Source organism: Hyla sarda, chromosome 12, assembly GCF_029499605.1.
Source record: "Hyla sarda isolate aHylSar1 chromosome 12, aHylSar1.hap1, whole genome shotgun sequence".
In the NCBI taxonomy this organism is placed as follows: domain Eukaryota; kingdom Metazoa; phylum Chordata; class Amphibia; order Anura; family Hylidae; genus Hyla; species Hyla sarda.
This window is the reverse complement of record NC_079200.1, coordinates 44,317,398-44,330,329: the sequence shown is the minus strand read 5'-3', so window position 1 is coordinate 44,330,329 and position 12,932 is coordinate 44,317,398. Positions and strand designations below refer to the sequence as shown.

The 12,932-nt window shown below is 48.1% G+C and overlaps 1 protein-coding gene across 4 annotated transcripts in view; it reads left to right on the top strand.

Moving 5' to 3' along the window:
• TLK2 (tousled like kinase 2) overlaps positions 1–12,932 on the top strand; it is a 105,977-nt gene that overhangs the window by 78,723 nt on the left and 14,322 nt on the right. For all 4 annotated transcript variants that reach the window (XM_056547866.1, XM_056547867.1, XM_056547865.1 and 1 more), the window contains 5 exons: positions 5,291–5,443; positions 5,724–5,790; positions 5,897–5,994; positions 6,461–6,542; positions 7,304–7,395. In XM_056547866.1, coding sequence (XP_056403841.1) covers positions 5,291–5,443; positions 5,724–5,790; positions 5,897–5,994; positions 6,461–6,542; positions 7,304–7,395 — 492 coding nt within the window. The remainder of the gene's footprint in view (positions 1–5,290; positions 5,444–5,723; positions 5,791–5,896; positions 5,995–6,460; positions 6,543–7,303; positions 7,396–12,932) is intronic.

Sequence of the window (12,932 nt, the reverse complement as noted above, 5' to 3'; positions counted from 1 at the left end):
GCCTCTGGATAAGGCTCGCAGAACCACTTTGTCGGATGTCCTTCTCCTTCCGGTCCTGCGGACCCTTGATACCAACAAAGGTCCAGCCAGGCGCCTTCACGTGCAGGGGGCTCATGCTTTCCTAACCCGTCCCTCCCGGAGGTCGGCTAACCGTTCCGGACGTTTTGTGGCCCCATCAGGCACCTGTAGGCCTACCTTGGCCTGAAGGATCGCCCCCACCCACCGACTTTTCACGGGTGGTTGGTCGTCTTACTCTGGCGGGATGCCTGGACCACGCACATTCAGGATCGAATTTGCCTCCCTTCCTTGGGATTGCTTTTTCCTTCCCGGACTCCCCGGTCCCCCTCTCTAGCGAAGGCAGTTCGGGGCGCGTTCCAGTTCCCTTTCATCCAGGGATTAATTGTCCAGGTTCCTTCAGGGGGACGTTTTCGAGGTTTTCATTCCAACCTCTTTGTGGTCCCTAAGAAAGGCGTTTCTGTTCGCCCAAACTTGGTTCTCGAGCATCTCACCCAGCACATTCTGAATGGAGTCTCTCCATTCGGTGCTGGCGTCCATGGGTCAAGGGGAGTTTTTCTTCCTCGGTGGACATCAAGGATACATGCCTCCACATCTCAATATTCTGGTCATCAGCGGTACCTCCACTTTGCAGTTCCGGACAGTCATTTTCTATTGTGGCTCTCCACTTCGGTCTGGCCACTTCTCCGCGGGCCCTTACCAAGGTCCTGGCGCCTGTGATAGCCCTTTTACGGACAAGAGTGGTTTCAGGGATTCCTTACTTGGACGACCTCCTGATCAGAGCTCCAACCAGGGCCCATAATCTGGAGTGTCTTAGTCTCCACCTCCGGACTTTGTCTCCCTTCGGGTGTATGGTCAAACAGGACAAGTCCAACCTCTTTCCTGGGGCTCCAATTCGACGTGGCCTTTGCCCGATTTGACTTGTCAGGAGTCCGATGACTTCGGCACCCTGCTCCAGTTTCCATTTGCTTTTGCATGGATGTTCTGGGTCGGTTGGTGGAGGCCGTGCCATTTCCCCAGCTTCATCACTGACCTCTTCAACTGGTGATTTTCTTCCGGTGGGACAGGTCTCCTTTGTCTCTCGACCGCAAGTTCCTTCTCTCGACAGTCTTGTTGGTCCCTTCTATGGTGGCTACGTTTCCCCCTGCTTTTTCAGGGGTGCTCCTTTCTGCCCCTTCCTACCAGTCTGTCGGACTGGGGAGGTGTTTTCAAGGACCGGCCTGTCTGGGCCTTGGTCCCCCGAGAAGTCCTCCTCCCCATCAACATGTTGGGACTAGGGCAATTCTATCTTTGCTTGCTTCGTTGGGAAATTCCCTTCTGGGCGGGGCTCAGCTTTCCGGCCATCTTTGTGATCTTCATTCCGGACATACTCAACTGGGAAGTGGTCGGTCCCAGCTGGTTCTTAGCCGTCCGAGGCGAGTGGTCCTACATCCGGTGACGGCAACCTCTGGGGCGCTCCAGGTGTGGACCCCTGCACGTCCCGCCACAACCGAAGCGTTCCTCTCTCTTGGTCGGGCTTTGCCCTACCTGATCTGTTCCCTCCCCTTCCTCTCATTCTAGGGTCCTGAGGAAACTCACAGTAGAGGGCGTTCCCACCATTCTTGTGGCCCAGACTGGCCCCGGCGGGCGTGGTATGTCATCGCGGTCAGACTCCTAACTACTTACTGCGCCTTCCCTCTCACTCGGACCTCCTATCTCAGGTCCCCTGTGCCACCCATATTTACTGTCTCTGCTTTTGACGGAGTGGCGGTTGAGACCGCGGTTCTAAGGACCCGCGGTTTTCTCTTCCCAAGTGGTTCGCACCATACTGAGGGCTCGCAAGACTTCCTCTGCAAAGAATTACCACCATACCTGGCAGTCTTATTTTCGTTGGTATGAAACTCTGCCTTTTTCTCCGGTCGTGGTTTTCCTTTCCCCGACCGCTTTTCTCTTCAAGTAAGGGCTGGTCCAAGGCTTGTCTCTCAGCTCCCTTAAGGGTCAAAGTTGACCCTTTCCGTTCTTTTTCAACGTCTTCTGGTGTTCAATTCTCATGTCCAGACCTACTTCAGGGAGTGGCACACGCTGCCCCTCCTTATCGGTCCCCTTCTTCCCTTGGGATTTACACTTGGACTTAGGTGCCCTGCAATGCGCTCCTCTTGAACCTCTCAGGGACATTCCTCCTAGCCTTCTTCCCTGGAAGGTGGCGTTCCTTAATGTGGCGTGCTCTTACCTCTGTTCAGAGGGTGTTGGAGCTGGCAGCTCTCCTGCCGTTCTCCCTTCCTGGTTGTCTACCAGGACATGTTGTTTTCCGTCCTTCTTACTTGACATGGTTTCAACTTTTTTATCTCAATGAGGACATTGTCCTGCCGTCTTTTTGTCCGGTCCCTTCTCATCCCAGGGAGCGTTTGCTCCACAACCTGGTTGTGGTAAGGGCTGTTCGGACTTATATCTCAGTCACTTTTTCCTTTTGACAGTGTGACTCCTTTTTCTGTTTTTCCGGAAGGTCGTCGTACAGAACAACCTACTACGGCCACCATTTTTAGGGGATCCTGTCTTCTATTTCGGAAGCTTACCGCTGCAAGGTGAAGATCCCACCCTTCGGGGTTTTGGCTCATTCCACCCGTTTTTCGGGGCATCCTGGGCCCTCCACTACGTGGCTTCGGCCTCGCAGTTCTGTAAAGCGACCACGCGGTTGTCTTTGCTCACTTTTTTCACAAGGTTCTACCAGATTCATACCTTTGCATCAGCTGATGCTACTCTGGGCCATGGGGCATTGCAGGCGGCGGTTGTCCAGCCGTCCACCTGACTGATTCCTTACCCACCCAAGGGACGGCTTTGGTACGTCCCATGGTCTGTGTCCCCCCAATGGAGCAGATTTTTTTTTTTTATGCTTACCGTAAAATCTCTTTCTCGGAGGATCCATTGGGGGACACAGCTCCCATCCTTTTTCTGGTGTTCCTATTTATCTGTCCGAAGGGTGTTCAGTTACCTTTTCTTCTAGTTGCTCGGACAGTTCATGGTTTTTCTCTTGACCTGTCGGTCATCTCCTATTGCTCTGGGACTAAAACTGATTAGCTCAGTGGCCTGGAGACGGGTATATCCTGCTGGGAGGAGCCAACTTTTCTGGTTGCCATAGTGTGAAGCCTCCTAGAGACAGCAGCATACACCAATGGTCTGTGTCCCCCAATGGATCCTCCGAGAAATAGATTTTACGTTAAGCATAAAAAAAATCTTTCTCGGTCGCTCTTCATTGGTGGACACCTAACTGATGGGTATATGCTCTTGCCACTAGGTGGCGCTGACACTAGGAAAAAGAAAAGTCGGCTCCTCCCTTCTTTAACGCCATTTACATTGTGGCCAATCTAAGGTTGGGTTTCCATTACGTTTTTCCCCATACGGGAGCGCATACGGCAGGGGAGAGCTAAAAACTTGCGCTCCCGTATGCCTTTCTATGCGCTCCCGTATGTAATTAATTTTACTGAGCCCACCGCAGTGAAACGTTCGGTCCGGTCGGTTCATTTTTACCCCGTATGGGCTTTTACAACCGGACCTAAAACCGTGGTCGGGTCGGACCTAAAAGCGCATATGGGGCAAAAATGAGCCGACCGGAAGGGGTTAAATCACATTTATAAACTTTTTTTTTTTTTTTTACACTTTATTTATTAAGTCCCCCTAGGGGGACTATTACATGCAATCCTTGCCATAGCATAGCATTGATCAGTGTTATCGGTGCTCTGCTGCCCCAGCCTGGATCTTAGGCATGGAGCAATAGATAGGACAGCGTGGAGAAGGGTAAGAAGCCTCCCGCTGTCCTCTCGGCTGTTCAGGACGCCGCAATTTCACCGCGGCAGTCCTGTACAGCCCACTGAGCTAACCGGCAACTGTTTTCTCCTGTTTGACGCCTCGATCAACTTTGATAGCGGCGTCTTAAGGGTTAATACCTGGCATCAGCCCGATCAGCGATGTCTGGTACAAGCCGCGGGTCCTGGTCGCCGAGAGCTCCTGAGCGCGCTTCAAATAACGGGAGCCGGACGGATATTTAACTAAAAAAAAAATTTTGCCTTTTTATGACTCCTATAAAACTTAAATTTTCCCTTATACTGGGTTGTTCTCCACCGTAATGTGCTTTTTGTATTGGTACCATTTTGTTATTAACTGGACTTTTTGATCCACCCCACTAGACCACCAGGGATGGGGGAATACACAGTGTGCACTGCCATATTAAAATTAGAGTTCCGTCTGTGCCCAAAACAGGGCTAAAAGCATGAAAAATATAGTTGCCCAGATTTGCATGTCCCGGGCATAGGGCGATAGTATTTCGACAACCGTTACCTGGGTTCACTGTGAGATGTAATACCTAGTCAATCTTTCTTCTCTAAATGCAGATTCCGAGAGTCCCTTACCGGAGTTTCCTTTCCCAGTGTGTGTTCTCAGGCTAGCCTCCCCCCTAACCACACAAACACCTTTTGGAGTTCATTCTGCAGGCTCATTCCTTTAGGTAGGCCTGATTCTTTAGTTGCCTACAATGAGAGACTCCCTGCAGGTTACTCCCATGTGTATCTCACTCTGTTGGCTCGGCTTGTAGGCCTTTTCTCCTTCTCACAATTCTTTGGTAGCCACGGAAGCTGATCAGGCTCTGCCCGAGGGAGTCTGATCTGCTATGTGTATCAGTGAAACACTGACTGTTTCAGTGTTAAACTGATAGGCTTAATATATTGCAGTACAGATCTGTCAAGGCCCCTAAATAAACATAAATAATAAATAAACATACACAATCTCCCTTTCCCTCCCCCAAACAATTATATACACACATTTGGTATGGCTGAGTCCGTAAGAACCCAAGCAATAAAACTATATTATTCAACATGCACATTGAATGCCGTAAAAAAATTATATAAACCCTGTCAAATTTATGGCTTTATATCAATGCCACCTATGTAAAACTAAAATTAAAAGTGATCAAAATGGTACCATTTAAAAACGTCAACTCCTCGCGGAAAAAAAATTGCCATCACACAGCATTGTCTGTATAAAAAAAAATGTAAATATAGTTTTTTATCAAAAAGTTTTTATTGTGTAAAAGTAATAAACCATCAAATAAATCCTTCGGATAGGGGATACATATTTTTTTTTTTTTCGTGATACATATCCTTTTAAGTCCTAGATGTCAAGGGTGTACATTTATGCCCTGCAGCCTCTAGGAGTTAATATAGGTGTCTATAGACCCTTTTTTTTTTTATTATGTAGTAAGTTTACTGATAATGGTCTGCTTTTGTTAATTTTTTTTCTATTTTAGGCAGCAGGAACGAATAAACTCTCAAAGGGAAGAAATTGAGAGACAAAGAAAATTGTTGGCTAAGCGGAAGCCTCCTGCTATGGGGCAGACTCCCCCAGCTAATAATGAGCAGAAGCAACGTAAAAACAAGACCAATGGGGCAGAAAATGAAACGTAAGTGGAGAAACAAACGTATTGTCTTTATAGGTGAAGATTAATCAGAACTCGTGCAGAGGAATAGTTGCCCATAGCAACCAATCAGAGCACTTCTTTCTTTTTTTTTTTTTAAAAGGCCTCTGAAAAATAAAATCAATCTGGTTTCTATGGGCAACTGATCAATTTTTCCTCAGCACAGGTTTTGATGAATCTTCTCCATAGTTTTAATATATTTTTTATATTTTCTCAGAACTGCATATTGTGTTAGAGTATTTATAAAGGTTTGTTTTACTCACAGGTTAACTTTAGCAGAGTATCATGAACAGGAGGAAATATTCAAACTCCGACTAGGTCACCTTAAAAAAGTAAGAAACAAGTTTTTGTTTAAGTTTCAGGACCTTTTTTTTTTTTTTTTTTTTTTTAATTATTTTTTTTTTTGTCTCTAACCTCTTAACGCATTTCTTTTTGCAGGAAGAAGCTGAAATACAAGCAGAGCTAGAACGTCTTGAAAGAGTAAGGAATTTGCACATTAGGGAGTTGAAACGAATACATAATGAAGATAATTCACAGTAAGTAGGTTCCATAATGATCACCACTGTTGCTTTAAAAAAATAAGTAAATAAAAATAGCAGGAGGTTTACCAACAGAACACTGTACAATCTGGTCCTGCAGTCATAGAACCTACCTTCTGCCCCAACTGGTTATCCAACTCTGCGCAATTCAGTGGGTAAACTAGGAGTAGGGGGGGTCAGGTGGATGGGTATATACACAGGGACGTATACACAAAATGGGGAAAAGAATATTTGCTAAGGTGCCTTAATTGCTTTTATTTTTTTGTGCATTGAAGCAGTATTAGCTTGGTTGCAAAGATAAGTTGTTTTAATAGTCTGTCCTTCAATTTGTCACTGTTTTAAATGCTTTTTTTTTTTTTTTTTTTTTTTTTTTTTTTAGGTTAGTTTTGTAATCCTTTGTTTTAATTAAAAGGAAAAATATTTTCATTAAGATATTGACTCCAGCTTATGTAACTTTTTACAGATTTAAAGACCATCCAACGCTAAATGACCGATATCTATTGCTTCACCTGCTAGGTAGAGGAGGTTTTAGTGAAGTGTATAAGGTAAGTAAGTGCAGTCTATTATAGTAATAAAAAACTAAAATAGAAGATTGTGAGACTCATTTCCCCCCCCCTCATTTAATTTTTATTTTAAAATGTAAGAGTTCCTTTGTTTCCCTTAGTAAATATCTTGAATATTATTAAATATATTACCACATTTTTCTTTTGGTCAATAAAATGTAACTGCCAGAAGTTTCTTATTGATAACACTAAGGCTACATTCAAACTACCGTTGCACCCCGTCAATTACGGCCATCACACTTTTTTTTTTTTTTTTGAGTTTGGCGGACATCATTTTGTCAGGGCGCAACGGGAAATAACTGGTCCCAATGGACCCCATTATAGTCAATGGGGTCCATCGGGCGCCTCTATTTTCAGAGAGAATAGCGGGAGAAAAAGACGGTGCAAGCACTATTTTTTTTCTCCCACTATTCTCCCCAGTAGTATGAAAGGGGCATAACAAGCTGTTTTTAGATAAGATTATTTTTGTACATTGGTTTATGGCCCTTTCATCACTAAGGTGTTTTTTTTTTTTTTTAGGGTATGGTCACACGTGCTGTAATATGCTGCGTATTTACTGCTGCGTGTTTTCTTTCTCATTAAAGTCATTGGGTAGCAAAATACCACAGTGATTTTGAGCAGCAAAATACAGCACTGATCACCCTACCCTGATTGTTTTGTGTTTTTTTTTGTTTATTTATTTTTTTGTTAATTTAGGCAGTATGACACTTTAATATCTATGCATTTCTATTTTTATCCTGCAGGCATTTGACCTAACAGAGCAAAGATACGTAGCTGTGAAAATCCACCAGTTGAATAAGAACTGGAGGGATGAAAAGAAAGAGAATTACCACAAGTAAGTATTAAATGGTGCATTTTCCGCACAGTAATATTTAAATTAAAGGGAATCTGTAGTTGTAAGTAGAGATGGGAAGGGCTGGGGTAAAAATTGGGGAAAACATTTTTTTTTTATTTTAATCATTTTTTTTCCCCCTAAGCCCTCTTTTTTGTTATTTTGCCAGAAAATTTGGAGTATGGAAAGTTTTATATTGATAATCCGTTTATAACATGGTATTATACTATAGATCTTCACAAAAGACATCTGATAATGTGCAAGTTATCCAGTCTTACCTGAAGACAAGCAAATCCTAGAATACAATTCAAATACTTATAATTCAGTTTTTAAAGAACAACAATATGCATTTGTCTGTCACTGCAGAAAAAAACGCTTTTTCAGGCCCCTGGTGCATGTTGATGCTACCTGTTCCCCCATAAGGGATACGGGGCATAGAGTATGCACCGTTAACCCCTTCCTGCCAACGGCCAGTGCCTTGGGTTGCACCTTGGGTCTGGTTTCCCCTATCTTCCATGCTTATCCTGCTGTCTCAGCCTGGTATGATGCAGGTGACCATAGCTGGCTGAAGACATATTAGGTGAGTATGGCTGTATGCAGGGTGAGTATATTTCTCAATCCCCCCTCCCTCATTCTCTCTTTTTTTCTCTTATCTTTTTCTGGGCATTTGGAGGAATTTTTCTTTCTTCTGGTGCTGGGGATAGTGATCTGCTCAGGGCTCACTATCAGCACTGTTGGGGCTTCCCTCCCACTCCCTGGCACTGCTTACTTTTCGCAGCAGCCTGTCTGGAATTTAGCTCCGCCCACTTCCTGTATGCCGGCAGGCTCCCGCCCTCCTCCTGCTCTGACCTGTAGTCTACTTGCGTGCGCACCAAGGGTCACTGATGCACCTATCAGCTAGGTGTGCATGCTTGGGGGGTCCATCTGCGGTACTCCTCCCCCTTCTCCTCCAATGGGGTCCATCCTCGTGTGGAGGTCACTCCCTAGGTCTGTGCAGCTCGCTCCTCCTCTTCCATCCTCTGCTCTGCAGATCATCTGTCTTCAGCTGGCTGCCTCTTCAGCTCCAGCCTCAGGACAGTTCAGCCTGCTTCTCAGCTCCAGCTGTGGGACACAGGACCTGGGTGAGATTGCTCCATTTTATTTGCTGTTTCCCTGTTTACTAGCTCCTATGTCCGACCCCAGACCCGAGCCTCCACCCAGACAGACGGCCGCAGCCATAGTCACCTACTACTCTTGGGCTGAAAGACCAAAATGCCTGGTAGTTCCAACGAATCCACCTGCTCCACCCCGCGCTCCATCCCGCGCTCCATCCCTCCTGTACTTCTCAGGATGCCCCCTGGAACGCGTGTTACCCATCCTTTCTCCAGAGTGGGTTTCCTCCCTTTCCCAATTGATTTCCGATCTGGCTAGGGTCTCCAGGTCAGTGGTTTCGGCTTTGGAGCGGTCTTCCTGCGCTCTTCCCCCAGGGGTTCCCGCTCAGTTTCTCCTGACCCTCTCTCCAAGCGCTCTCATAAGCGCCCAAAAGTGCTTTCTTCAGGCTCTTCTCCTGAGCAACGCAATCGGGATAGCCATTCTTCCCGTAGATCTCGATCCTCTTCCCCAGCTTACCGGCAGAGCAATCTCTAGGGGCCGCTCCCCTGGTGTTCGTCCCAGGTCTCAGACTTACCGTTCCAGGTCAAATACGCCTCATTTCACGCAACCTCCGCACGCTCCCACTCTACAGGGAAATTATTGGATGACGTGTCGGACGCAACCTCTGATCAAGAGGAGCACTCTGCCGTGTCGGATATGGTGGACAGTTTGGTGTCAGCCATCAGGGACACGTTTAACTAACCTTGAGGACCCAAGAACTTCGGATCCTGATCCGGAAGTTTATTTTCGCTGCCCTCTTCGTTCCCCCAAGGCTTTCAGCTCTCATGCTGAATTTGATGCTTTGCTAGACGCGGCTTGGAAGCATCCGGATAGACTGTTTCAGGGGACCAAGAAGATACAAGCGCTGTTTGCCTTCACTCTGGATCTGATTTCCAAGTGGATGACACCGCTGGCAATTGATCCTCCAGTTTCGCATCTGTCCAAGTCTACTACTCTGCCTCTGGTGGATGCAGCATCCTTTTAGGATCCGGCGGACAAGAAGATCAAGAACTTGGCGAAGTTTGCCTTTGAAGCGGCAGGTTTGTCCTTGTTACCTACATTTGCTTCCGCCTGGGTATCCAAGGCCACCTCGGTTTGGGCTTCTCAGCTGTGCCAAGGCATCCTGTCCAGCGCTCCTCGGGAGGACTTGGCGGATCTCGCTCTTCAACTCTTTCAGGCCGGGGACTTCCTCTGTTAGGCTGTTTTGGAGTCTGTACGATGTACGACTTTTGCCTCAGGTAACTTGGTTGCGATTTGTCGGTCCATGTGGCTGAAAGCGTGGGATGTAGGTGCTGCTTCGAAGAAATCTGAGTTGCCCTTCTCAGGATCTCGGCTTTTTGGGAAACTGCTGAATGAGATCATATCCGAAGCTACTAAAGGTAAAAGCTCTCTGCTGCCGCAAAACAAACCCCACCGTTCTGACCCCGGTCAGAAGACTGCTTCCTTTCGGTCCTTTGCACTGGGTCGTCCTCCCAAGCAGGCGCCCTCCCAAGCACGCAAAGACCCTTCTTTCAAAGCACGTCCTTCCTGGAGACAAGACAACCATGCTGGCTGTTACTCAGCCAAGTCCGGTAACCGTAAGCCTTCCTCTTCCTGAAGGGGCTCCGCCACCCATATCCTCTTCTCGGGTGGGAGGACGTCTGTCTCTTTTCCGGAACATTTGGCTGGTGCAGGTTCAGGACTACTGGGTTCAAGACGTCCTATCGGATGGTTACTGGCTAAAGTTTGCTTCCTTTCCCCGGGGCCGGTTCTTTTGATCCCATCCTCCTTGTTCCCCTTCTTTGGCGGCTGCCTTTCAGGTCACTTTGAGTAAGCTCCTTACTCAGGGGGTAATTGTTGCAGTTCCTCCAGGGGAGTGTTTTTCAGGGTTCTACTCAAATCTGTTTGTAGTCCCCAAGAAAGAGGGCTCTGCTCACCCCATTCTGGACCTTAAGTTGCTCAACCGCCACTTGCGCTTATGCCACTTTCGCATGGAGTCCCTCAGCTCGTTGGTCGCATCCATGGATCAAGGGGTGTTCCTTTACTCAGTAGATATCCGGAACGCCTATCTGCACATTCACATTTTTCCCGCCCATCCTCCGCTTTGCGGTTCCAGCAGGTCACTTCCAGTTCGTGGCTCTTCACTATGGCCTGGCAACGGCTCCCAGGGTTTTCACCAAAGTCATGGAGGCGGTGATTGCCATTTTTCGGGCTTGGGGGATCTCGATCCTCCCTTACCTGGACAATTTTTTGATCAAAGCTCCATCACGGTCCCAAAACTTGGAGAGCCTTTATTTCACTGTTCAGATTCTGTCTGCCTTTGGTTTGGTGATCAACTGGGAAAAGTCCCACCTTTCTCCCACTCAGTCCCTTGTTTTTCTGGGTCTCCTTTTCGACACCGCTGCTGCCAGTGTTAGTCTTCCGCTGGACAAGCGGTGCTCCCTGTCAGAGGGTGTCCGTCTTCTGTCCGGCGCCCCTCTCCTGTAATGATTCGCTTCTGCATGGAGGTGCTGGGCCGGGTGGAGGCAGTTCCTTTCGCCCAGTTCCGCTGTTGCCCTCTCCATCTGGCCATTTTGTCCCGTTGGGACAAGTTGCTTTCCTCTCTATATCGCCGGAGTCTTCTGCCCCCCTCTGTCCGTCGGTCTCTTCTGTGGTGGCTACACTCTCACCTCGTTCTCCAGGGGCGGTAGTTTCTCCTCCTCCGGTAGCAGGTCATCACGACCGATGCAATTCTCCTGGATTGGGGAGGTGTGTTTCAGGATCTGATGGCCCAGGTTCGCTGGTCTCAGGAGGGTTGCCTCCCCATCAATCTTCTGGAGATCCGTGCCATTTTTCTTTGCCTCCTCAATTGGGAGATCCTCCTTCATGGTCATCCCATTCGAGTCCAATCAGGCAACGCCACGGCAGTGGCTTACATCAATCGCCAGGGCAGCACGCGCAGCCGCTCAGTGATGGGGGAGGTCTCAAAGATTCTGCTCTGGGCCGAGACTCGAGTGCCTGCTCTCTCCGCGATTCACATTCCGGGCGTGGAGAATTGGGAAGTGGATTTTCTCCTCCGTGAATCTGGAGGCGTGGTCTCTCCATCCGGAGTGGTTCGTGCTGATCTGTGCTCTTTGGGGGACACTGGACGTGGATCTCTTCGCATCTCCCCACAACAGACGTTCCCTGCTTTATAGCAGTCACGTGACCCTCTGGCGGTGAAGACGCTTGTAATTCCATGGTTGTCCTTTAGTCTTCTCTACCTCTTCTCTCCCCCCCCCCCCTTCTGCTTCTCTTGCCCAGGGTTCTGAGGAAGTCCAAGGCGGAAGGGCGTTCCCGCCATTCTGGTGGCCCCAGACTGGACCAGACGCCCGTGGTACGCCGATGTAATTTGGCTGGTCGCCTATGTACCCCTGCATCTTCCGGTTTGCCCTAATCTGCTCTCCCAGGGTCCTCTCTGCCACCCCAATTTACTGTCGCTGCATTTGACGGTGTGGCGGTTGAAACCGCGGTTCTCAGGGCTCGGGGGTATTCTTCCAGGGTGATTTGCACCATGCTGCGGCTCGTAAGCCTTCCTTCGCTAGGATTTACCACCGTACCTGGCGGGCCTATTTCAGGTGGTTTGAGGCTCAGTCCGTCTCTCCCGTTATCTTTTCCTTTCCGCGCCTCCTGGCCTTCTTGCAATCCGGTCTGGATCAGCGTTTTATTCTCTTTCAATGGCCGTTGGCTTCCAACTCTCACGTTCGTACTTTCCTGCAAGGCGTGGCCCTTGCGGCTCCGCCGTACCAGTCTCCCACCCCTCCTTTTTTTTAATTTTTTTATCAGATGTTTTTATTAAACTTTTACATTTTTCCAACACCGAAAATAAACAGCTTACATGCAAACAACCCGCCACCTCTCCTTCCACCCCCCCAAACAAACAAACAGTCCGCCTCCCCCTCCCACATAGACAACATAGACAAATACATAATTGTAGGTCGTGCCAGGCCCCCCCCCCCCCCCCCCAGAGCAGGAATCAAGTAAACAAGCACAAGACAGAATATGGGACAGCACAAAGAACATCAGCACATCACCATCATTCAATCCATCCGGAACCAGACCAAGACATTAGCCACAAAAGACCATCCGTTCCACACTCCTACACACCTCCAGAAAGTACCAGAACAGTCCATCATTGCTCATCATCAGGGGGGTTGAAGTGTCTCACCCACGGGCCCCACACTCCATCAAACTTCCTTTCCACTTGCCTTTTTAGGTAGATCCCTTTTTCCAAGCGAACAATATCATGAACTCTAGCTACCAGGTCTGCCACTACAGGAGGAGTCTGGTCTAATCCAGAACTGCACAATGATTTTTCTAGCCTGATATAAGACACATAATATCCCTGTCTCAAACCTTGTCGCACCCTATCAGACCCAACACACACACTTTAGGAAGGAAGTCAAGGGTCA